The sequence below is a fragment of the Sceloporus occidentalis genome, unplaced genomic scaffold (assembly GCF_023333645.1).
Source record: "Sceloporus occidentalis isolate IW3139 unplaced genomic scaffold, rSceOcc1.0.p SCAF_3, whole genome shotgun sequence".
NCBI lineage: Eukaryota > Metazoa > Chordata > Lepidosauria > Squamata > Phrynosomatidae > Sceloporus > Sceloporus occidentalis.
In genome coordinates, this window is record NW_028316983.1 from 44,083,152 (window position 1) to 44,110,651 (window position 27,500).

General features: G+C 42.6%; 1 protein-coding gene across 1 annotated transcript in view; it reads left to right on the forward strand.

Annotated features, from left to right (window-relative positions):
- The first annotated feature begins 2,389 nt into the window (after positions 1-2,389).
- The window catches only part of LOC149315844 (adenosine receptor A1-like), a 78,698-nt gene continuing 53,587 nt past the window's right edge, over positions 2,390-27,500 (forward strand). The window contains exons 1-2 of the mRNA XM_089518555.1: positions 2,390-2,673; positions 11,327-11,707. Of these exons, the coding sequence (XP_089374681.1) occupies positions 11,364-11,707 (344 nt within the window). The 5' untranslated portion in view covers positions 2,390-2,673; positions 11,327-11,363. The remainder of the gene's footprint in view (positions 2,674-11,326; positions 11,708-27,500) is intronic.

Below are 27,500 nucleotides of genomic sequence, written 5' to 3' on the forward strand. Positions count from 1 at the left end.
GTATTTTGATATCTTTCGTATCATCAATACCATGATTCCATGTATCAATTGACCTGCTACCTTTTAAAAGTTTCTTCTAGGAATGAGATAATCACTGCAGCAATGCCCAGTTCACCTTACCATCAATCCTAAGGGTCAGGTGACATGCCTTCACTCATATGTTAAGGTGATTGATTTATTGTATTACTGGATTTTGGGAGGCTACCAAGTAGCTAAACAACAGGTTTTGTAGTGGGAACTGCTGGCTTCCATGTCAGTGATGATGCCATTCTTGGTTTTAGTCCAAGCTTTAAAGAAGATATCCAAGGTGCTGCATCTATTTTGGGGACAAGGTTCATTTTGAGGGTCTAGTCATTAGCATGGGCCCTACTCACCTTTTGACATTCCATTCTTGCTCTTTCCTTTCCAATATGTGAGGTTATTACAGTCAGCATTTCATATCCATGGATTCTTTATCCATGGATTCCACCACCTATGGTTTGAAAATATTCCAAAAAGATATAAATTCCAAAATGCAAACTTTGAATGGATAGTTCTCACAGTGGAGGGAAGTAAAAAAAAATGTTGTTGTTGTTGTTGTTGTTGTGTGCCACTAATTTATTTTTTGACTTATGGCGACCCTAAGGCAAACCTTTCGTAGGGTGTCCTTGGAATGTTTCCTCAGAGGAGGGTTGCCATTGCCATCCTTTGGGGCTGAGAGTTTGTGACTTGCCCAAGGTCACCCAGTGGGTTTACATGGCTGAGGCAGGATTCAAACCCTGGTCTCCAGAGTCCTAGGAGTTTATTAGACATGGGGAATTGGAAGTATAATCCAATGGCAATCTGAACACAATCATGGGGTTTAATGTTGATGTGTGATAGACCGCCACATGCAAATTTGGGCAATGGGAAGTCAGTCCGAAGGCTATCATGTGGTTTCACGTTATTGCGTGATAGACTGCTACACGCAAATTGGGCAATGGCTTGCTATTTTCGGGCAATGGGGAGCCAGTTCAAACGCAATGCGCATTCACGTAATTGCGCTAAACTAGCGACTTTAAGTGAATGCGTTCTGGCCCCAGTTTCTTTTCATTCGAATTTAAGAGAAATTCCTCCCGTTTGATAAACTCCCTAGTCCAATGCTCAAACCAATACATCACTCTAGCTCTTTGCTATTTTATATAATGGACACCATTTCACTATTGTATTTAGTGGGACTTGAGCATCCATGGTTTTTTGGTATCCACAGAGGATCCTGGAGCCAAACCCCAGTGGATAACAAGGACCCACTGTATAGGGTCTAAGCAAGTTCTTACAGATCTGATTGTCTTTGCCCACCTTCCTCCAGCTACTGTTGATCACACTGTCCAGGCTGGTGGAGAGTAAGTTGCATCCCATCTTCTCCTGCTTGGCAAGTGGTGCTGCCCACCACAATCTGGTTGGATGGCTCCTCTGTCTGCCCTGGTTTCAACTGTGGAGCAAGCAGGGCCCAATCCAATGAATCCATCAGGGTCCTCATGGCTACTCTAAATAATATGATATAATTTGCAAATATGGTCACTCTATGGTTTATTCCCAATTCCAGTTTGTTTGTGAACAAGTTAAAAAGTATCAAGTTCCAAGTTTGAGGGACTGTACTACATAAGAGCCAGAGTGGTGTAGTGGTTTGAACATTGGACTAGGGTTATGGAGACCAAGGTTTGAATCCCGCCTCGTCCATGGGTGACCTTGGGCAAGTCACACACTCTTAGCCTCAGAAGATGGCAATGGCAAACCCTCTCTGAAGAAACTTGCCAAGAAAACCCCAATGTTTGCCTTAGGGTCAACATAAGTTGAATAAGACTTGAAGGCATCCAACAATGATATATTTTTTACTTCCCTCCACTGTGTGTCCATTTATTAGTTGTCTATTCATTCTCTTTTGCAGCCTCTCCTCTTCTTCCATATTTCACTCTGTCTTTAAGGCTGCCATTGATAAAAGAAGTCTGAGCGGTGGAGTAGGACTTGGGAGACCTAGGCTTGAATCCCTGCTCAGTCACGAAAACCCACTGAGTGACCTTGAGCAAATCACACTCTCTCAGACTCAGAGGATGGCAATGGCAAACCACCTCAGAAGAAACTTGCCAAGAAAACACTGTGATAAGTTCACCTTAGGATCACCATAAGTTGGAAACTACTTGAAAGCACACACCATAGAATAGATTTCCTGCATGAAAAAGGGATGTGCATTCCAATCCTATAATTCCTATTGCCTCCCAATCCTTTCCTTCAGCAGTTGTGCCAAGGCTGTGATGTTTTCAGCAGCACTTCCCCCCCCAAACCCGACCACTACCTCTTTAAAACCTGGCAGCCTGGGCGGAGGGTGCAGCGTGTGCTGGAGCATGTGATGGCCTGGAAGGGAGCTGGGGAAGCTGCGGGAGGAGAGCAGGGATCGCTGAGAGAGAGCCTCCTCCATCAGCGCTGATGACAGTCTCTCCTGCAACGCTCCAGCCCTCTCTGCTAGCCGGGCAGCAAAAGTTCAGGAAGGCAGGAGCAAGGGAAGGAGAAAGAGAAGACGTCTCCAGGATGCTCAAAGCCCCCGAGGTCTAAAGAGAGCAGGATGGCCCCTCTGCTGCCCCAGATGGCTGGTCCTGGGTGCGAGGTCTTCGCCTGGAGGAGGAAAGTGTAGCCCAGCCTGGACCCTGGGAGGAGAAAGTGAGTCTTGCAATCCCTTGGTTTTTGGGTCGTTTTCTGTGCGGGGGTTGTCTTCCTGCCAGGGAGCTGCAGGCTGCATCCGCACTGCAGGAGGAATCCGGGTTGAGCCCGCTTTAACTGCCCTGGCTCCATGCTCTGGAATTCTAGGCATGGTGGGGCACCAGAGGTCCTGCATCATGCAGAGGCGAACTCTTCCTCTCTGCCTGCGTCCACACTGCAGCAATAACCCGGTTTGACACCGCCTCAGCTACCCTGCCTCCAAGCTATGGAACTGTGGGGAACGACCATGCCCACAGTTTCAAAGCATGGAGCCAGGTAAACCAGGGCAGGTAAACTACAGCTCCCAGAGTACAATTCCCAGAGATGCCCCACCAATGTTTGATCATGCCCAGAATTCCAGAGCATGGAGCTAGGGCAGTTAAAGTGGGGTCAACTCAGTTTATTTCTCTAGTGCGGATGACTATTTTTGAATCAAAGGACAGGGGAGTAGAGAAATGGAGAGGAAAGACAACTAGCATCCAGAGGAGGGAATGAGTGAGGAGGGGCAAGGCTTTGTTAGAGAAAAAGAGAGAGAGATCCAATCTCAAGTATGAGAAAGATATGCTTCTGGAATTGCACCTTTTGGACCTGTGTGCATGTGTGTCTATAGTCCAGTGAAAGCAAGGACTTCCAGCTGGAGCAAATAGCCACCAGGTAGGAGAGAGTGTGGAGGTGCTCAGAGGTCAAATGGTCAGCATTTCAGAGGAGAAAGGATGGCAAGATCCAGCATTGTCCATCAGGTTTTTCCTCTCCTACCTGCAGAGAGGACATGCCAGTCCCTTGGGAAACAGCATGATCCTTCCAAACTGAAAGGGATCAGAAAAGGGGGGGAAAGCAGGAAAGGAACATGTCAAAAGGATTGTGAAAGAAGGTAGAAATTGTTTCTGAGAGAGAAACTGTTTTTATTTGTCTAGTGAGCTTTGTTTGGGTCTAAAGATGTGCACCTTTTCTCAAAAATATAGCAATTTCTTAAAAAATAATGGGGATGCATCTGCAACACTAATCTCGATCCCTCACTGATAGCTCTATTACTCTATTCTTGCAGAGGAGTAAGAGAGGACATTTCCTAAAGTGTTCTAGACATTGGAGGTAGTGGGTGCAGTTTCTCATTGCATTATCTAAAAAGTCTCTTCCTTGACTGCCATGCCAAAACATAGCTTCACTTCACTACAACATTATCTGTCACTCCATCTGAAAGGTTTGTTTCAGTGTTCAGGTTTTCTGGCTTGAAGTGCCATGGAGATAGGCAAAGTCCTGTTGGATCAATGATGGGACATCAGAAATATGCAGAAATACTCCAGCCAATAACAACTTGGCACTGCATTGTTTGCCCTATAAATCCACCCATTTGTTACACACAATTTGCCAGTTGTCTCTCAAGGTAGCAATTGTATCACAGAGGTGTCACAATATTTTGCACTTGGGGAAATGCGGGCATTCCCTTGGGCTGTGCTTTCCTTGCTGCTGGGATTGATGTATGAAATGTGGTTGTGCTAATATGTCTATTTAGTGATGATTCACTAAAATGATGCCAAGCCCACTCCATACATCTGTTGTTTTTAATTCATTTGGATATTATATGCCACCCTGTGATGCTAAAATGTATTTGTAAGTGGCAAAGAGGAGGCAGCCACTTTTATCTATTATGTGTGAACAGGATATTGGATTATTGTCTCACATTTAGCTTGGAAACGTTGGTTTGTTTTTTGTTTTTGTTTTTGGAGTACAACTCCTTGAATCCTCCAGTCATCATGTAGTCCAATAAAAAGTAATTTTCCCGAGCTCTGGTCTCTCAAAAGTTTCTTACAAAAGCATACCCCCCAATGCCCTTATGGCATGTTTTCTGGAAGATGCAGAGGAAGATCCTATCACTGAAAAAAGAAGCCTCAGCACAATAGTATGTGTGTGCTTTGCATGCAGAATTCAATCCCTGGCTGATACTTCCTATTATAAAAAGCATTAGGGAGTGGGTGATGTGAAACACCTCATCTCTGATACTGAATAACTACCCTTAGTCCAAACAGACAGAAGGGCACTAATCCCATAGGTAAAGATGAGGAAGTTCCTGGATGGTGTAATAAAGTTTGGTTCTATTTGATCCCATAGAATCCACGACTTGGAGGGGATCTTGGAGGTCATGTAGTCCAACCCCCTGCTCAGTGGAGGCTCTGCAATGCAGGGTGAAACTACAGCATCATTGAAAGATGGCTCTTCAGCCTCTGCTTAAATACTTCCAGAGAAGGAAGGAGGACTCTCAAGGTGGTTGTTCCACTGTCAGAACAGTTCTCACAAATTTCTCTTACAGAATGCTCACAATAGAGCATTTCAGAAGCACTGTTTTGAAGTATGCCAAGTGCAAAAGTAATGTGAACAAATGATGCAGACCTGGTGCTAGAGAGCAGGGGTGAACTGGATCAAATGGGAGAAAGGAGTGAATTGTTTGACAATATCAGTGTCCTGCAAAATGATACATTCTATTGAATGGTGCTATCCAGGGGTGGCTGATGGGTTCCATGTCAGTGGAGCGGTGACTCCACTATGGATTTCAGTCTGAACTTTAAAGGAACTAACCAAGCTTAACCCCAAGTGGGCTGATCACTTTGGATGGCACCTTGAAACCAGGAGCAGAACCACTGCCCATTTACCTGGGAACTGCCCCCGATCCTATCAATCTACTTGCTGCTCCTGCTCATTTACAAGCATTTAGAAATAAGCCCCATTGATTTGGGTGGGTCTGATGTACTTCCAAATGTCACAAGAGCTTCTTTGTTTATTCGTGTATTTTTTTAAAAAGAAAAATTGTTTAGCCAGCAAACTGCGAGAGTCCCAGGAGTGTAGCTACGGGAGAGGGGCAAAATGAGGAATTCTGCCCCTTCTCATAAAAATTTACTTTAGTATCTAAATTTCTAGGATTGCAGTAAGTTAACATTTCAATTGAACATTTAGAAATACAGTTTGTTATCCAAAGAAAAGGGACAGGCAAAGTTACCAAGGGACTGTGAACTCAACAAATAGAAGAGTTCTAGGTGTTAACAATTTTCATGGTCTCACTTCCTGAAATTTGGGGACTGGGGGGGGGGGGAACTTCATGGGGTAGGGAAAATTCCTCATTCCCCCTGATAATTATGCTCCTAGAACTCTTTCTTTTGTGCTGTCTAAACTATTTGGTTTTTTAAAGAAAGATACATGAATAAACACACTTTTGTTATGTTTGGAAATACGTCAGACCCACTGAAATCAGTGGGGCTTATGCCCTCACCATAGCCACATGACAACTGAATACACTATTATACGATACACTAAAAAATATAAAATACAAACTATATAGTTATGTGTACAGACAGTACATAATACAACCAACAATAAAATCAGCAGCATCTTTATGGACAAGTAACAAAGTAGTATGTGCTGAACCATGCAAAATATTGTTTTTGTGCAAGCGGGAGTAGATGAAGCCCACCAGCCGAGCCATTACAGAGAGTCCTCAACTGCTCTCTTGCATGGGAGGTTTATACAAAGCTCTAGTGCCAAAGTCAGCCCTGAAAAGAATGTGGAGGAATAAAAGAATATCCCATATTCATTATCCCATCACCTTGGCAATATACAAATCTCACCCAATTTCATGGCCTATTTGAAGAGTTTTTGCTACATCAGTTCATATATTACATTCTGTGGTAGTGATAGCAAGGAGTGCATCCGTGGTAGCGCTAGGTTTGGGGCATTAGATACAGGCATTTTCAAGTAGCTACTGTAGGATGATCAAAACCATATTGTTCATCCTTGTCACTTTGCAAAACCTACTCACTCAATGGCTGCATCTGCATCTGCACTGAAGAAATAGTCCAGTTTGACACCACTTTACCATGGCTCAGTGCTTTGGAATGCTGGGATTTGTAGTTTGTTGTAACACCAGAGCTCTCTGACAGAGAAAGCTAAATTTCTCAGTAAACTACAGTTCTCAGAATTCCATGGCACTGAGCTATGCAGTTAATGTGGTGTCAAACTGAATTATTTCTGCAGTGCAGATGAAGCCTACATCTGCCTGCAATTGTCTTGAAAGTGTTTTTTTCTCCTTGTTGTTGCTCATATATCTCTACAAAGGACAAGAGAGAGAGAGAGAGAGAGAGAGAGAGAGAGTTAAATTCATATCTTCTATTGAATTGCAGCAGACAAAAGTAGTGGACACGCTTACATATACTGTATGTAAGAATCTTACATAGATATGTTGCTGTTTTGTTCTTTGTATTTTTGGATTTCTTATACATTGTTTCCAGTCATAGTTTTATTGTTTGCAGTGGTTCTCAGATGAACTGGATACCTATTTCTGCCATAATGGGGTGGGGGTGGGGGTTGTCCAAAATAATTCCAACCATTATCTCTACTGGGAGAAGGTATTTTGTAAAGATCATGTATTTTAACATCCCACTCAAGCATTTACATTACAACAGATACAGCTCAGAACCTATGGTTGCTGAGAAAATCCACCTCACTCCCTCCTATTGTGAAGTTTCCTGCTAAACCCAGAGGGAACTGGAAGTCTGAGGAGGGTGGCAGACAATTCAAAACAAGCGTGCATGCTTTAGTTCCATTCAGCCCTGCCAACAACACAAAACAATAAATCGCCATAAGCTAAAGATGTGGGTTGGAATCATTGCATGAAGGAGGTAGTAAATTACTCTCTGTGTAAAGACCATTAAAAAGCCTACGTGGACTTCAGTAGTAGGGTTATTACTGGTGTCCACAGGTGTAACAGTGGTGTGTGCTTTTTAATGTTCCTTGCACAGAGAGTAATTTACTACCTTCCTCATGCAATGATGCTGCCTCCTGGAAAGGAACCTTCCTACAGTGCTTCCCCTCAACATGGCCATTTGGTGGTCAGGGTATCTGACTATGCTGTATAGCTGGATATACAACAGTGTCAACAATGTGGCCAGTTCATGCTCTAATTTTGGGTAAAAGGTGCTTAATGGAAATTGCAACTAATCCCTTTGCTGTCTTCTAAGAGTAATCTCTTGCAAAACGATGCAAGGAGTAGGAGGAATAGCACTATATGTCAGAGATATTTACACCAGTGAAGAGATCCAGGACATCAATCATGGAAGCCAGGTGGAGAGCATCTGGATAAAAATTAAAGGGGAGGGAAACAACAAGGAAGTTATGATGGGAGTCTACTACAGACCCCCAAGTCAGACTGAGGAATTGGATGATATCTTTCTAGAACAGATGACCACACACTCAGAAAGGAGAGATGTAGTAGTGATGGGCGACTTCAACTATCCTGATATTTGCTGGAAGTGAAACTCAGCAAAATCCTCAAAGTCTAGCAAATTCCTCACTTGCCTGGAAGACAATTTCATTGTCCAAAAGGTGGAAGAGGCAACAACGGGGTCAGCTATTTTAGATCTGATCCTAACCAACAAGGATGACTTGGTTAATGGGGTGCAAGTGGTGGGATCATTCGGTGGAAGTGACCATGTTCTCCTGGAGTTTGTTATACAGTGGAAAGGAGAAGCCAGGCAGAGTCAGACACGCATCCTAGATTTTAGGATTTCAGTAAACTTAGAGAAGTATTGAGGGTGATCCCATGGTCAGAAATACTAAAAGATAAGGGAGTTCAGGACGGATGGGAGTTTCTCAAAAGGGAGATACTGAAGGCACAATTTCAAACAGTTCCAGTGAGAAAGAAAAATGGGAGGTGTCTCAAGAAACCAGGATGGATGAGTAAGGAACTTTCAACCGAGCTAAGTTTGAAATGGAACATGTATAAGAAATGGAAAAAGGGGGAAATCACCAAAGAGGAATTCAAAGAAATAGCAAGCACATGTAGGGATAAAGTCAGAAAAGCTAAAGCGCAAAATGAACTCAGCCTTGCTAGAGAGGTTAAAAAGAATAAAAAGGGCTTTTTTGGATATGTCCGCAGCAAAAGGAAGAAGAAGGAAACGGTAGGGTCACTGCGTGGAGAAGATGGCAAAATGCTAACAGAAGACAGAGAAAAGGCAGAATTACTCAACACCTTCTTTGCCTCAGTCTTCTCAGAAAAGGAAAAAAGGTGCTCAACCTGAGGATAATGGAGCAGAGGACAGAATAGGGGAATTTCAGCACAGAATAAGTAAAGAGACAGTAGAGGAATACCTTGTTAATCTAAATGAATTTAAGTCTCCAGGACCAGATGAACTACATCCAAGGGTACTAAAAGAACTGGCAAATGTAATGTCGGAGCCATTGGCAATCATATTTGAAAACTCCTGGAAAACAGGAGAAATCCCAGCAGACTGGAGGAGGGCAAATGTTGTCCCCATCTTCAAAAAGGGGAAAAAAGAGGAACCCAACAATTATCGTCCAGTTAGTCTGACATCAATACCAGGAAAGATTCTAGAGCAGATCATTAAACAGAGAGTCTGTGAACATCTAGAAGGCAATGCCATAATCATAAAAAGTCAACATGGGTTTCAGAGAAACAAGTCATGCCAGACAAACCTGATCTCTTTCTTTGATAAAATTACAAGCTTGATAGATGAAGGGAATGCTGTGGATATAGTATATCTTGATTTCACTAAGGCCTTTGACAAGGTTTCCCATGACATTCTTGCAAACAAGCTTGTAAAATGTGGGCTAGACAAAGGAACTGTTAAATGGATCTGTAATTGGTTGACCGGCCGAACCCAAAGGGTGCTCAACAATGGCTCCTTTTCATCCTGGAGAGAAGGGACCAGTGGGGTCCCACAGGGCTCTGTCCTGGGCCCAGTGTTATTCAACATCTTTATCAATGACCTGGATGACAGGATTGGGAGCATACATATCAAATTTGCAGATGACACCAAATTAGGAGGAATAGCTAATACTTCAGAGGACAGGATCAAAATTCAAAATGACCTGAATAGACTAGAAAGCTGGGCCAAAGCTAACAAAATGAAATTCAACACGGAGAAATGTAAGGTACTGCACTTAGGGCAGAAAAATAAAATGCACAGATATAGGATAGGGGACACCTGGCTGAATGAAACTACATGTGAAAAGGATCTGGGAGTCCAAGTGGACCACAAGTTGAACATGAGTCAACAGTGCGATGCGGCAGCTAAAAAGGCCAATGCAATTTTAGGCTGCATCAATAAAAGTATAGTGTCTAGATTAAGAGAAGTAATAGTGCCACTGTATTCTGCTCTGGTCAGGCCCCACCTGGAATACTGTGTCCAGTTCTGGGCACCACAATTTAAAAGGGATGTTGAGAAACTGGAGTGTGTCCAAAGGAGAGCGACTAAAATGGTGAAGGGTCTAAAAACCATGTCCTATGAGAAACGACTTAGGGAGCTGGGGATGTTTAGCCTGGAGAAGAGAAGGTTAAGAGGTGATATGATAGCCCTGTTTCAATATTTGAAAGGATGTCATATTGAGGAGGGAGCAAGCTTGTTTTCTGCTGCTCCAGAGACTAGGACCCGGAACAATGGATGCAAGCTGAAGGAAAAGAGATTCCACCTCAACATTAGGAAGAACTTCCTGACAGTAAGGGCTGTCCGACAGTGGAACACACTCCCTCAGAGTGTAGTGGAGTCTCCTTCCTTGGAGGTCTTCAAACAGAGGCTGGATGGCCATCTGTCGGGGATGCTTTGATTTGGATTTCCTGCATGGCAGGGGGTTGGACTAGATGGCCCTTGCAGTCTCTTCCAACTCTATGATTGTATGATTGTATGATTCAATGATTCTATGATGGAGAGAGAAAGGTGATACAGAAAATACAGAAAGGTGTCCGCAATGAGTGCTGCCCAGTTTTGGAACTTCTTGGGGTTGGAAACTTGTCCTAACCCAGTTATCTTACAGAACAGACACAAAGGAAATAAATTAAAACATAGGCTGCCTCTACACTGCAGAATTAATGCAGTTCGACACCATTTTAACTGCAGTGGCTCCATGTGCTATAGAATTCTGGGATTTGTAGTGTTGTGAGATATTTAGCCTTTTCTGTCAGAGAGTTTTGGTGCCACAACAAACAGCAAATCCTAGGATTCCATACGATGGAACAAGGACTGTTAAAGCAGTGTCTAATCGCATTAATTCTGCAATGTGACCGTAGCCTCATGATATCAATTTAATGTGGCATGTCATTTGGCTTATTACATACATATGTAGTGTGAAGTTCTTTCTGGCATTCATAGTAGTAGGAAACAGCAAACTGGTCCTGGCAATATAGGGGAAAGGCTCAGGCTTTGGTATGGGATGAACAAGAGAGGCTTTACTGGAAAATAATTAGCGTAGTTTTGCCAAGAGGGCCTGATTAAAACATGTCAAGTTTAAATGCACCATAACATTACATCTTTCTCTGTACTTTCTTGTAGAAGTATGTTAATTTTTGCATGCATTACTTTGCTTACTTGCTTGTTTGTTGTCCTTGAATGTCTCTCATAATCACCGGCCTTAAATTGTAGCTTATTCAATTTGTGTATAAATCTGGCACTGTTTGCAAGACTTGTGAAGACTAATGTGGAATGCATAAAAATCTGTTATCTTGCAAGACCTGTTAAATATAGTTGTGTGGGGCTATATGAGAAAAATGGTTGGGTTTCAGTACTTTAGTAGCCTCTTCTATCCTTTAAATCCATGACTCTTTTACTCATTTCAGGCAACAGAAGGGTCCTGAAGATTGTGGGCACTCCTCCATGATGTCGCAGAATATATCTGGCTTCCAGGCTGCCTACATCACCATAGAGGTGCTGATTGCCCTGGTGTCCATACCTGGGAATATCCTGGTGATCTGGGCGGTCAAAGTCAACCAGGCCTTACGAGATGCCACCTTCTACTTTATTGTTTCTCTGGCAGTTGCAGATGTTGCAGTGGGAGCCCTTGTCATCCCTCTTGCCATCATCATCAACATTGGACCACGGATACATTTCTACAGCTGCCTGATGGTGGCCTGTCCTGTTCTCATCCTCACTGAGAGCTCCATCCTGGCACTGTTGGCCATTGCTGTAGATCGCTACCTCAGAGTGAAGATTCCTATGCGGTAAGGTAGAATCATAGCTTGGCAGATAAAAAATATTGTCGAGGGCAGGGGTAGCAGATAAAATAATAATGTCAGGCCAGTATCCGTGTTGACTGGGATTTTGGCAGCTGCAGTTCAAATATAGCAAGTTTTCCAAGTGCTGTGAAGGAATCTCTATTTCTGCCAAAGAATTTGGGGATTTTGATTCCCCAAATCTAGGATTTTTATGCCAAATGAGACATTTGAGCCATGTTTTCTTGAAAATTCACCATAAGGTAGCTATTTTATGACCCTGTCACCTCAACAGTTTTAAACTATATCCCTGAATTTCAGTCACCTGCCACTTAACAGTGTTTGAGTTGTTTGTTTTTAAATCCAGCTAGGACAAAAATTGTCCCAATTACATTTTTTCCATGGGGTACTTTGTTTGCACTGTAACAAAATATATTCCATGTCCCATTTTGCAACTCAAACATTGCTGATAAAAGCATATTGATGAGAAGTAACCCCTCATCTTCCTTCAAAGTGCAATTGTAGCAAATGTACACTCAGTTGCTCCTGTCCAGGAGGGATCAACTGGAGACTAAGTTGTCATGAGAATCTGGATAGCTGCATTTAGTGGTAAATGCCCATTCTGGCAATATTTATCAAGTAAAGCGGGGGGGGGGGGGGGGTTGTATGAAATGTGGTAGTGCTGCACTGATGGGAGAAAGGGAGGCATCCTCTGAAAGGAGACATTTACTGGGGCAGGTGGCCTCCTACCGTGTGGAAAGCCCATCTTTGTTACAGCATGGTGACACTAAAACCCTATTTCCACACTGGATGAAATGTACTGGAAAAGATTGTTTTACCAGATTAATACTGTGAAAAGACACTGCACAACTGTAGCAATATATTCCACTTCAGCTATCATGGGAACAGTCTATGGAATCCTGGGATTGGACGTTTAGGGAAGGGTATTTAGAAATTTCAACAAGAAAGCTCTAGTGCCTCACCAAACTGCAAGTTCCAGGATTCCACAGGATGTAGCCAATGTACTTTGGCACCATTCAACAGAATAAGCCAGGCATAGCCATTCTGAAGTAAGGCACTGAATGAGGAAACTAGCAAGATGGTGTACCACATGTGGGAAATTTGCTTGTGAGGACCATTGCAGCATCCATGCGGCATGCTCTGGTTGTCTATGCAGATGTCCCTAGAAGAGACTGTTTTATTTTGGGGTAGAAAATTACCCCACAACACCATTAATGCTAGGTCTTCATGTAAATAAATAAAAATAACTATTTTCTTTCAGGATTCACAACTGTTTCCAATTGGGAGCAGGGTCACAATAAGGTCTTTTTTTCCACATAGAAATTTCAGTGGTAGTATTTTAGGACACAGAAACTATGTTGGCTATATATGCAGAAAAGGAGAGCTATTAGAACAAATGTTCCACTTTTGGTGAACATGTTTTTCCGGGCTCTGCATGCTTAGGTGTTCTGCAATACCCTTTCTTACACAACCACAAACATTCCTATGGACATTGGAGCATTTTTATCCTCTGAAATACACTTCAAAATCTCTTTGAAGTCCAATGACAGGGAAGCAAGAGTGATGAAGAGAGTCAATGATAAATTAACTGCAAATCATTTAATGAAAGGTTTTTTTCTTCAAAAGAAAATCCATGTGGTTGAAAGTTAAATTTAATTTACAAAGGAAAACAAAAAAGAAAATCACTTGTCATATACAAAAAAAGAGAGCTCTGATTTGTTATTTGGAACTTACATAAAATGTTCATTTTAATACTGAAATAGAAGGTCTTGTTCTATACCAGGATGGGCCAAATCAGTGAGTCTTAAGGGGACGAGAACTGTAATAAAGAGAAGGGCTGATGCAGTCCAGGGCTACACTTTCTTAATTTCACTTTACCTTCTAGTTGGGAAGAATTTCTAAGTTGTTACTGAACTAAACAACACTGAATATATGTGTCAAGCCCATACCTGTGGCCATTAACATACAGCGAATCCACAAATATGAATCTCTCATTTTAAAAAACAGTTTAAAAGCTAAGAGCCCCAGAACCCAGGTTTTAAACCCCCACCGACCCCCACATCAGTTGGTGTTTGTCCTGCAAGAAAAAAACAGGTACCAAATTAAAGAGTATGAAAAGAATCAGAGATTAGAAAAGATACTTTTTTTGGATAACAATTCCCAGAATTCCCCCACCAGTATGACCAGTGCAAAAAAGTAACTTTTCTAATCTCAAAAAAATGTTAATTTTCTTCAGACATCCAATGCATATGTATGGGCATGTAGTGTTTCTGATTAGTGGTAAGGATTGTAGGAAATGGGAAATGGCCATTTTTCTTCATTAAGGTTATTGTAGTCTTATCTATGAAATTTTATGTAACTGAACATTTTCTAAAAAATGCCCATATCTGCCCACTCCCCACAGAAATTTAGCAAGTGATGTTACTTAAGGAAAAATTTCAAGCACAAAGTTTCTGTGTTTTCGTTGAGCTTTAGAGACATAGGCTAGGAATAGTGACAGTAAAAAGAATTAGTAGCCCAAACACATGTGATTTTGTGCTTGCAGGGTCAGGACTAGCTTGAGGTGTTTTGCTCCCTGAGAGACACGATGGTGCCCTCAACACTGATAAGTGGATAATATCCTCCATTACACCTGAAGGCAGAAGACTAGCTTAGATGTGCAGGACATGCTGCATAGCACAGACAACTCTGTTGCAACATCTGGTGGCTGTTCCTTGCATATTTTTCAGTATTTTACAGATAAAAATCAGGTCATAAGGAATGGGGATGGTCAAACAACATCACAGTGTAGTCAAGATGACAAAAGTTATTAATGAAGAAGAACACAAATGATATATGAGTGGCTGCAGCAATTTGCATTTGCCTGAGCATACTGGGAAGACAAGATTCCTCTTCTTCTTCTCTCTTTTGCAGACTCAACTGAATGCAGACTAGTTTTGCATTTTAAATTCAGTTTGCAGCAATTGCAGTAAACTCATGATGAAGGGGAAGAGTGGGAAGAGATGAGAAACTGGGACATTTTAAAAGCAGGTGAAAAAGTGGGGTGACCAAGGATTAATTAGGCCTGTCCTTGTCTAACAGGGTCTATTGCAGGGTATGTTCTTGTCCTCCAGCACCTTCTTCCTAATTGTAAGGTCTGTCCTATGCAATTGTAAGGTCTGCCCCCCCCCAATACACATTGCACTGAAAGGGGAAGGGCTTGGCTCTTCTGAACACTGCTTTGCAAAAGCAGTGGAGCTATAAGCAAATAATTGTAGTGGTAAATGTGGAAATCTATAAAAATATATTGGAAATCCTGGAAAACACACAATTTAGTAGTTATAATACTGACAGAAAAATGAAGAGGGGAGCACAGAGAATGAAATCGGAGATTCACTGTTGGACTGTTGGTTGATTTCTACTAGAGTCCAGACTTGATTCTAAATTCTTCATTTCTATGTATGTGTTTAATAAGAAGGGCTTATTAGTCCTGGATAAGATTGTCATCACTTTTGTCTTTAAGTTTTTTGAGGGGGAAAATCAATTAGCTCTGTACATGCTCAGAGACACATTCCTGCATGTTTCAGAATTTATCAATGTCAAGACTGAAAACCAAGATCCCTGGTCAGCAGAAACCAACAGAAATTGGCTGGAAAGTAGGCACAAAAATTGCTTTTGTTAGCACTGTGTTTGCTGCCTCCTCTTCCTTGAATAATAAAGAAGAAATCCATTGGAGGAGATGCATAATTTGAGTTATATTTTCAAGGAAGAAAGTGCAAAGGCAGTGTTTAATGCTGAATATTGTGAAAACAAAAATAATGACCATAGATGATTTACATAACTTTAAAGTACATACTGAAGACATTGAAATAATTCAAGACTTTCTGTACCTTGGCTCAGTCATTAATCAGAATGGAGACTGCACCGAGAACTCAGAAGACTTGGATTTGGAAGGGCAACTGTGAAGGAGCTAGGTATGATCATGAAATGTAAAAATATATAATTGAATATTAGAGTTAGGATTGTCTATACCATCATATTACCAATTTCTATGTATAGTTGTGAAAGGTGGACAGTGAAGGAAGCTGGTAGGAAGAACATCAACTCATCTGAAATGTAGTGCTGGAGAAGAGTTCTATAGATACCATGGACTGCTAAAAAGAAAAATAAATGGGTTCTATATCAACTCAAGCCAAAACTCTGGTGGTGCAGTGAAGAGTCCTGATGGCACAGTGGTTAAATGCCTGTATTCCAGCCACTTACAAACCATAAGATTGTTAGTTCAATACCAGCCAGGGGCTCAGGCTTGACTCAAGCTTGCATCCCTCTGAGGTTGCTAAAATAAGTACCCATCTTGTTGTGGACAATTTGCTTACACATTGTAAACTGCTTAGAGAGTGCTTAAGTGCACTAATAAGCAGTATAGAAATGTACTTGCTATTGCTATTACCTAGAAGCTAAGGCCTGGTACAGACGGGCCCTTTGTGGCATGCCCATGACGTGCTAGGGTTGCTCAGGGGCGGGGTGTGCACATGCTCCACAACCCTAGCACATCATGGGCACGCCGCAGCTGTGCAGCACCATCCAGATGGTACATGCAGCAATGACTTGCCAGCAGCGCGACGTCCAAACTGGGCTGTGCCGCTGGCATGTCATTGCACTGTCACTGTCACTTTGGCACGGCGCAAGTGCACTGCAAAAAAGGAGCCGCTTCTGTGTGCTCCTTTCTTGCTGCACAGCAGCACCGCACACTTTGGTTGCTGTGGCACTGCTGTGGAGCAAGGAGAGGCGCCCCCTCAGGCGCCTCTTTTTGGCGCTCTGTACCGCGCCTGAGATGACTAAACTGAGACTGTCATGTTTGGACATATCATGAGAAGATGTAACCCACTAGAAAAATAATGCTTGGCAAGGGAGAAGGCAGTAGAAAAAGAGGAAGACCACATTCCAGATGGATGGACTCAGTCAAGGAAGCCACACCCCTGAATCTGCAAGACCTGAGCAGGGCTGTTGAAGATAGAGTGACAGGGAGGTTTGTCATTCATAAGCAGAAGTTGACTTGATTGGAGTTAACAACAAAAAGAATGTATAATTCATCACTGGTTGTAAAACATCAAATTGTTATGGCTAAATAAGCAGCAATGCTATCATTAAACATTTCTGCCCATCATGTACTTTTACTACTTACTAGGCAGCTAGTATATCCCTGGCAAAGAAAGCTTAAAGGCTCTACCAGCACAAAATATCTCTCTATAGGCTTGGGATTTAGGGTATCTGTCTCTGTTGAAGTAAAATTAGAAGTGCTGCAAGCTCTGCCAGGAGGCTGCATATAGTACAGAGTGTAAAACTGTTAGCTGGGCCATGTTTCCACCCCCACAGCCCAGCTCACTTTAGCACCAGAATCTTTTTTTTAAAAAAAATTGAGTTGTAAGCAGTTTGGTTGCAGAATGTTTAAGGCACATACTGGGGCTTCCACTAATCTCTTTCATGTCACAAAGACAACAAAATCTAGATACTTGGGAAAGGGATTGTAGGCATCCAGACTGGAGGCTTTGGCTAATAAGAATATGAAAACAGCCTGGGTTACAATGGGAGAGGATAGATCATGATGAGAAATGTTTGTTTGTTTGTTTAATTATTTGCTTATTCAATTTACATCATGCTTTGTCCCATATGGGATCTGAAGCAGATTATGCTATGTGTTAAAACAAAATAGGAGAAGCTATTTGAATTAAAAAAAAAAACATTAAAGAGTAACCCATTTAGGGCCAAAATACATGGTCAAAATGACATGGCTACAGGCCACATTGGGGGTGTGGCATTTAGATGATGCCCGGCCCAAATGTGGCCAGAAGCCATGCCAACACTGTGCCATCCCAGAAGAACCAGGCCAAGAAGGAGCAGATAGAATATGTTCCTTTTGGCGGCCTGGCTCAGGATCACGGCGGTGGCTCAGATTGGGACCAGGCATGTGCGATCGCTGTGGTCCCAGTGCAAACGGTGCTAGGATTGCATGAGGCCGCTCCATCTGAGCCATCTGTTTCATCCCTTAGAAACATTAATTTAGAACTGTTGTTGTTGCTGTTGCTGTTGTAATATTTATTTGTACCCTGACTTTCCCCCAAAACTGGGGCTCAAAAGTGGTTCACAATGTAAAAGAAAAATACAATGAAAAATGTACAAAAAGTGGACATTAAAATGGAATTACATTATTCACTATATTAAAACAATTCAAACCTCAAATTAAATTAATACAGTGCAGTTTAAAAAAAGATAAAAAGCTATCAAGAACAGTTTGGTTACAGCAATATACCAACCCTAGCCCAGTGTTTGTTTGTTTTCTTTAAAAAAAACCTGCCAGTGGAAGATTGTGCAGTAAACACTGGGTGAGGGTTTTGAACTTGGGCCTCTCTGACCATAAATTTGGTGCTTTAGCAAATATGCCATGGTGCTTCATGTACAGTTTCCAAAACATCTACTCCTTCATGTAATTTGGGGCACAATCCACCAAAGAGTGACAGTTCCCGGTCATTTTCAAATGGGCACTGGGTACTTGTGAGGAGTCAAATCAGTATGGAGCCATCTCATCCTCAGGGCACTTTTGTTGTCATTTGCCTTCAAGATGATTTTGACCTACAGTGACCCAAGGTGAACATATCACATGGTTTTGTTTAGAAAGAGTTTGCCCATGTCTTCCACTGAGGTTGACACAGTGTGGCTTGCTCAAGATCACCTGGGGATTTGAACCTTCCTCTCCTGGAGGGCCTAGTCCAGCTCAAAAAACACATTGGCTCTAAAAGGACCCTTTACTTGAGCACTAATGTGTATGTCTGGAATGGCAAATGGACTTTAGGTGAACTCTTCAGCTCTGATACCTTATCTCTTTTGCTGCAAGTCTCCCTACTCAACTGCCAGGCTTAAGTGGGAGAGACTACAGTTTTAAAGAGGGTAAAAACAGCATTGTTTCCAGTGGCAACATACCCATTTTTTCCCACCCCATGGTACTGTCTGTGAAATAAGCCTATAATGCAGATTCCACCAACTTAGTGTTCCTCCAGATGTGTTGGCCCATAAGTCTCACCATCCACAGCAAACAAGCTCTCACATAGTGGTTGGTGGTCATGGGATCTACTATCCAATATATCTAGGACATTGTATTGGTGCTAGGCTGGGGGCCTGCAGCATTCCAGATGTTGTGGAATCACTGCTTTCATCATCCCTCTCTTAATTGGCCATTATGGCTGTGGCTGCTGGAAGTTGGAATCCAGCAACAGCTGGAAGACTACAGATTGCTTACTTCTGCAATGGGAGGATGAGTGAGTAGGTTTAGCATATTCAGAGGGCTTCTTTAACTACATTTCTAGTTCTTTGAAAGGATCTTTTTTCAGTATATAGCCTTAGTGTCTGATACAAGCAGAGCTTGGAAAAATTACCTTTTAAACTATAATTCTTAGAGTCCACAATCAGCATGGCTAGTGGCCATGATGGTTGGGGAAGCCTGGTGGCATGACCTTAAAAAGTAACATTTCCCAACTCTGGGTATGGCTGTTGGAGGTAGTGAAGAAAGTGTGAGTATAGACTGGTGTTTGGCCTACAAGCTGTCCCTTTGCATCCACTTCAAAAAGGGAACTGCACAATTGGATAAGCTACTTTAAAGTCAGTCCAAAAGAGTAGTTTGTCTTCTGGATGCCTCTGCTGTGCATTTGCATTAGTAGCAAAGGGAGAATTAACTCCTCAGTCAATAGCCATATGATGAATATTTTCCCTGGCTTGTAGAAAGACTGCCAACAGAGTGGAAGCATTCTGTATGATGATTTACTCCCAGTCTCCCTTGGCTCTCAAATATCTAATTGAATGGCTCCATATAACAATGCCCTTGGCTTCAGGTTTCTTTCATTCTATTACTTTATGCTTAGGGTTTACATTGAATTGTTATTTTTCAGGCAAAGCCTGAGAAAAATTGTGAAGCACTATGCATTTACCATGACAAAGAACATAGTATTCTAGACCTCTCTAAACATTTTTTTAGCATCTGCATAAAAAAACTGAAAAACAAAAATTCCAAGAAGGTGAGGCTTCTACTACGAATGGACTTTCATGAGGATGTGATATCACTCCTAGTGGTGTCATTAAGCTGTGTCACACTAGATCACAAGAACTAATTGATTGATACCATTGCCCCCGTCCCCCCCTCCTCTAGAGGAAGACTCATTTCTTGCGATAATCTGCCTGAAATTTTAGTGTATTCCTATTGGACAGTTTTAATTTTTTAAATTTTTAATCTCTTTTTTATGGGTTGATCACTGTTTTATGATTGGGGAGAGTTGGGGTTTTGGGGCTTTTAAATTGTAATGTTTAATTGTTTGATGTTTTATTTATACCGTTGGAATCTGGTTTGATTCCTTTGTGAAAAAGTGAAATACAAATAAAATATTATTAATTATTAAAATCGTTAAAAGACATGGGCCCTTTCTGCATGGGCTAAATAAAATGGCCTCCCCCCCCCCTTATCCTGTTGGCAGGGGGAGACTGGATGGCACATGGCCCAAATCCTGGTTCTGGCGTGAACAGACCAGACGACATCTGACCGATTCAGCACTAGTACCAGGGTATACCTCTTTTAATGCATATTAAAATACCTCCCTGTTTGCTCTGGATCTTCCTGGAAGATTCAGAGCCTTCCACTCCAGTGCCAGGCTGCTGTTTGAAGCATGTCTTGCTGTGCCACACAGCATGTCCACGACCACCACAGGTGGCTCGTTATGAGGTCAGAAAGAGGTGCCCAGATCATTGCTGGGAGCCTGGTTCTTGATCTCAGAGCAAAGCAACACGGTGTGGCAGTGGACACACCAGGCAGCATGGCAGGACACACATTCAAACAGCTTCCCAGCATGACAATGGAGGGCCAAGATAATGTGGGGCGATGAAGGCAGCTCTGGGGCCTGGATGCTTTGGGCTGCCCCCAGAATACCCTGGCCTATGCAAATAGGACATGGAGGCTGAGGAAGTTAAAAGGGGAGCTAAGGGGAGCAGGAGGAAGTAACTGGTGGGGATGGAGAGGTAAGAGAGAAGGATTGGATCCCCCAAAGCTATGGGGGAAGAGCCACATACATGGTTATGTCAAGTGCCCCACTGTCTGGCACAGCTACTGCTGAGAGGGGACACCAGCCAGATATGGAACTGGGGGAGCCACGTCAACCAGTTCTTGAGATCCCAGCATGGAAGCAGCAAATGTCTCCAGATAAAGGGAGACTGCCAGGACACATTTACAATGTACACACAAGGGCAAACAACAACAAAACAAAACACCAAAATAGGGAGAATTAGTTGTTAATTATTTTGAATGGCACCATTGGTTACAAAGTGGACACATTGTCTTACAGAAGAGAGTATTCTACCAAAGAAGAACTGGTTCAAGGGGGGAAAGCAGACATGCATATCAATGTTGTATTTATTTAGTATGCCAGCTTTCTCCCAAAGTGGCACCCAAGGTGGCTCCCAAAGAAAGTGAATTTTTGAAAACTTAATAAAATTTCAAAAATAACAATTAAAATTCCAAGCATTAAAAATATAAAATCATTTTAAAACATTCAAAAGTTGAAACAAGCAAATATGTGCCAGTCAGAAGCTCCCCATGAAAAGCTTGCTTAAACAAAACTGTCTTTGCCTCTGGCAAAAATAAAATATGTAACTAGCACTCTAATTTTAAAATTAATTTTCAATGGATAGTATTTAATCATTCCCTGTAGAAAATAAAAGAGGCAGAGATTAAAACTTTAGGAGGGGCAGTCAGGGCCAGTCCTGTGGGAGGCAGAATGAAACTACCACCTTGCCTTAGGCAGCAGATGCAGGGAGGGTGGCAACAGGAGTCCTTTGGCTCTTCTTCCTGAGCTTCCTGCCCATTCCCTTTTGCTGGAAGACAGGACTGTGATAAGTCCCCCTAAACTGGCCTACAGCCTTCAGGTGGAGGATTTTATGCAGATCCCAAGATGCAGCAATTTCTAACTGCAGAGTTTTGATTCTGATTTTGTTTACTACTTTGTCCTTCACCTGAGGCAGCAATACACCTGGCTTTGGTTCAGGCTGCTCTTCCTCCACTATGAAAATCCCCAAATGCAGCAGAGGCAATGGAGCAGCCAAGCACCTATAGGCAGAATTTCCAAGGGCATTCTGAAGTCAGTGGGGCTCTGCTGCGGTGAGAGGCCCTGACAGAACATCTGTTACTTGAGTGATGGATGGGAAGAAGGGGACAGAGTGCATTTAATCCCCAGAGGAAAAACTGCCAGCAAGTCTGAAGAAGACAGGTGAGGAATGATGTGCAAATATGCCACCCCTGTATGCCCCAGCTGATGATGCAGAAGGACCAGACAGAATAACACCAAGAATAACTGTCTCACCGAGTCCTGCATTCCAGGCAGGAAAAAAGCAGTTACTGCAGCAGCAGCAGCAGCAGCAGCAGCAGCAGCAGCAGCAGCAGCAGCAGCATAGCAGAAGCCTGGCCGTGACCAGATTCTGGAATATGGGAGCAGCAGCAAGGAAATTTATGCTGAGAAATTCTGCTCTTGTGCAGCCTTTGTGTGCCAGCATATCTGTTTCCTTTAGTCTGATGGGACTCTAGCTTGACTGACAGCTCACAGAATAGAAGTGAGCCCCTTGGACACCACATTCTCTCTCTCTCTCTCTCTCTCTCTCTCTCTCTCACACACACACACACACACACACAGAGAGAGAGAGAGAGAGAGAGAAGGGATGCATCCATTGGTTGCTCACATGGCCATGGCTTCTGTGTCAAAGCTTATGCAGTGGGCCCTTCATATCTGCTGGGATTTGGTTCCAGTACCCCCCATGGATACCAAAATCTGTGGATGCTCAAATCTCATTAGATACAATGGCATACTAAAATGGTGTCCCCTTTATAAAATGGCAAAATCAAGATTTGCTTTTAGCAATGCATCTATTTTTGGAATATTTTCAAGCCATGGATGGTTGAGTAAGTGGATAAAGAATCTGTGGATACAGAGGGCTGACTGTATCTTGTTGGGAGAATGAGCAGGAGCCAGAAACAGCATATTTTACAGGGAAGAAAGGACAGGTGGGCTTTGCCCTTTGCCACAGCACAGCCACTATAAAGCAAGATTGCTTCTTTGATTTGATTTAAAAGGGCATGAAGGGCATTCCCTCACTCCGCACCCCACAGTTCTGAGAGGCCCGCTGCCTGACTAGGTCATCCAAAGGACAGAGTTACCAAATTTCCTCATGATGTGTTCACTCTCCATTGCACTTGGCGTCCTTTTCCTATCTACTGCAAACAGACTGGGCACTGTTTGTAGCTGGCCTTCACACTCGCTTGGTGCTGCTGGCATCAGTGGTGTTCTAGCAGTAGAGGGTAGTGATGCTTTTCCTGTGTGTCTGATTGCTGCCAAAGTCACTGGGTCCTCCTGAGCCACCTGAGGGACAGGGAATCATCTGCAAACAGGTTTGTAGCTCAAGGCAATCCAATGTGCCTGCTTTCTGGTGCTTTGCTGACTGAGCCTGTCTTTGCATTTCATGACTCACAAAGGACAGGGGTTCCCATAATTTCAGCTCTTCACTGGAATATTTGTTCTACACACAATAACCTTTACGTACTGGGTCATTAATCCCCATTGTTGGCAGATATGGAGACAGGGACAGCATGCCAGCCTTCCTGGAACATTTATTTTGACCACTATGAGTAAGGAGCAAATGCTATCTCCAGAAGGAAAACACAAGAGGCCATAGAGCTTAGGTGGAAGGCACTGAAGCCTATGCACACACATTTATACATTAGATATATATTGAGAACTAATTAGTGTAATCTTATAGAAATATACTCATGTCACTGGGATTAGGCGACCTGTGTGCTTGGTTGGGAACCTTCAAGCTCCTTCTGATGGCTCTTTATTGTTAGATCAAGCTTTAAAATATCTGATTATCTATCTATGTGGCATGCAATTCTTTCCTAATTTTATTCTTGAAGGAAGCAACAAGTGATTTAAACAGTTGTCTTCCTGCTGTAAGAAAGTCTTTAAAAATTTAGTAGTTTTTGTAGATTATTCACAGATTTGGACTTATTTTACACACAATTCACTTGTGCTATTTTTGTCTGTACAAGAGCATTTTATCTACAGAAAACTTTTTTATTTTCACAGAAATATTATTTTATGCACAGAAAATGAGGTTTTCTTCACAAAAAAGACAAGAGTAAACTGTATACAGAGTAAGCCCCAAACTGTGAAGATTCTCCTAAGTCTGGAATTCTCCTCATCAGAATTTCTTTACACTCAAGAAATATGCTTTTGACCATTTTTAAAAATGTTTTCAAATATTAATTCCTCTATTTATCCTCTGCAAAAGATAACTCATGATCGTTATTTTTTAAACTAAGAGGTGATACTTAGGCCAGATCATGGCCAGAATCCAGTATGGCAGTTACAAATGGGTAACCTGCAATTACACACTTGTGACTCTTATATATTCTCAGTCTTAATGTAGCCCCTAATTTAGGTGCTATGTGAGGACTGTGAACATCCCCCAGTCTCTATGTACTGGGCAGTAGGTGCTGCAGTTGATGGGGATCTGTGCCCCTTTTGCTCAGGAAAGAGCAGGCTGTCATTCCCACCACTTCAGCACTCCATGGTGGTGACAGGGACCATGTTTTTGCCACCACCATGGGATGGTGGGAAAGGCAGCCTGATGTTTCCTGAGCAATAGAGGAACAGACCTCCATCAGCTGCAGCACCTGCTGTCCAGTAAGTATCAAGCTGCATTTTCTGCAAAATAAGCGTGAGCCCATTCAAGTGCTTTTGTACTGTCAACTCTGGCAGTGGCTTTCCAGGGTTTCAAGCAGAATTATTTGCTGACACTACCTGGAGATCCCTGTGCTTAAATCCAAATACTCACAAGAGGTCACTCACAAGAGGAGATGGGAGTATCAGTCAGTTCCTGCCCAAGAAACAGGGGAACAGACCCCCTTAGTTTGCAACAGCTGCTGACCAGTAAGTAAGGACAGGAGGTCACATCAGAATTCAGTGTGTAGTATGATAACTGTGGTGCATATGTATTAGTAAATACCATACAGGATTCAAGCAGATGGTAAAATGACTTTTTTGCATATGGGTATAACTGAGGCTGTAGACACTCAAACCAGAAAGCTAGTGTGATGATAATTTCATATCACTTTACAGTTGGAAGGGGGCCATAGTTCAGTTTTGCATGGATCAGGTACAATTTCTGGCATCTGCAGCAGAAACAATCTTCTGTAACCATAAAGATGACATAAGAACATAGGACAATATCACACAGGAGGCTTACTGTGTGCAAATCATCAGGAAATCATCATAAACTGTGAGAAACCCATGATCTGCTTTCACATCCCCGTGCACTTCTCCCCTGAGTGAATCGTCATGGAGGCATTGGCACTCACTCATCCTGTCAGTAAAATATTCTTGGAGCTGCCATTTGGCAATAACAGGATCTTCATTTTTGCCAAATGGCTCCTCCAAAAATACTGTACTGATGGGATGAGTGAGTGCCGATGCCTTCATGATGATTCACTCACGAGAGAAGTATGCAATGGTGTGAAAGCAGATCATGGATTTCCTATGATTTATGATGATTTCCTGATGATTTACATATGGTAAACTTCCTGTGTGATATTCTCCATAATGGCCCTGCTAAATCAGACCAAAGCACCATCTAGTTTCGGCATTCTGTTCTTCCATCAGCCCACCATCTGCCCATGAGGGACCCAACAACCTGGAAAAGAATGCAATAGCATCCTTCATATCATGTCCCACAAGTGATATACAGAGATACGTTGCCTCTGATATTAACATTGAGGTATAACTGTCTTCTTAACCATTATCCATTGAGGTCCGAACTACCATGAAAATTTAGCATCTTGAACATGCCTTACCTCATACAATTTTGGAAGTTAAGCAGCATCACATATGATTACTAATTAGATTTAAGATCTCAGGGGTCTCCAGGTAATGGCAGCAAATAATTCTGCTTGAAACCTTGGAAAGCCACTGCCAGACATAGGTGAAAGTACAAAAGCACTTGAATGGGCTCACATTTCTTTTACAGGAAATGCAGCTTGATAAAATCAAGAAAAGGAGCTGCCACATGGATGTGATTTGGGTTACTCTTCCCTCTTTGAAGGTACATTTGAAGGTATTTTCTCCTTTGCTTCCAGTCATTTGATTACTGCCAGTCTACCCCTCCCCTTCCTAAGTTAAACAAAGCTATCTCATTTGAAATGGCAGGGCTGCTTTGGAATGCCCTTCGCTGCCGGTCTGTATGACAGAGCAGAATATTTGCAGGACATACCTTATCTGTAGCTTTCAGACAAGGATATCAAGTGGTCTGTTTGGTTACAAAGCTTCAGAAAGTTACTTGCTTAGACAACAACTCCCACAACTCCTCAATCAGCCTGTCCAAAAGTAACCTTCCCAAGCTCTTCTTATTTCTACCATTGCTTCAGTTCTCAACCTTAGATGATAATCATGTGAACAAAGCTAAGGGAGAAATGTTCACTGTTCAAAAGAGGAAAATGTGTCTATGACTGCTAGAATTCAGTGGAATGTACTGGTTAGATGTTGAGGTGGGTTTAGGGAGACCTGTTCAGTTATTACATTGACAAGGTGGGCCAGTCACTCTATGGGGCCATTCAGACTACCTTTTACCCTGGTTCAGAAACTGGATTAACCACAGGAAGTTCATATTGGCCCCGATTCCTCCACAAGCGAAATTGAGGCTTCCACACCCATGCAGGGGCAAATGCCCCTTGGCGCAGGTCTTTTGAAAGCGGACTTTAAGCTGAATCTTTTCAGAAAAATCGGGTCCAGCAAATATGAACTTCGCCCTGGTCATGATCGGGTCAAGTTCAGGGGAGGGATTAGGTCAGAGGAGGGCAGAGGGCGGAACATGCCTCCCCTTCATCAGGGTGAAGGAGGAGGAGGAGGAGGAAGGAGCAGCACGAAGAGTCAAGTTCAGGGGAGGGAATTAGGTCAGAGGGAGGGCAGAGAACAGAGCAAGCCTCCCTCTCGCATGCAGCTTTTCCTCTCCCCCTCCCCTTTTTTTTGTATTTTTATTTTTGACAGACTATGCCAGTGATGGTGAATCTTTTAGAGGCCGAGTGTCCAAACTGCAACCCAAAACCAATTTATTTATTCCAAAGTGCCTTTTCCCTCTGGCTTTCTAGTAACAAACTCTGGCAAACTCTGTGTTGGGCAATGGCACATGTGCCCACAGAGAGGGCTCTGAGTGCCACCTCTGGCACGCGTGCCATAGGTTCACTGGACTATGCGAATGCTTTTTGCTACAGGGTGATACATTTTGATAGAATGTGTCTGCTTGTGCTACATTTCCCTCTCTGCTTGCTCCCGGCATGGCACCTCACTTTGCAAGAGGCATCATCATCATCATCATCATCATCATCATTATTTTGTGTAATATGTGCAAATGCTACAATGCGAATGCTACAAATGTTTCCCTTTCATTTTGCCAAATTGATACAATATGTGAATGCTTTTGCTACATATGTATGTGTGTGCATTCTAGGGTCGCAAGGAGGGAAAACAAAGGTATTCTATTTTTCTTAAATGTCCTACATTTTGGGCTAAATTTTATCCTACAATTGTCCTATATTTTGGGCTAAATTTTGTCCTACATTTTGTCCCTGTTTTTAGTAGAGAATTATGGCAACCATACAGGCAAATGCGTGAGTGGGAATGGGGCCTCAGTCAGCTTCACCTATTTCACAGGACATGGCAGCAGGACA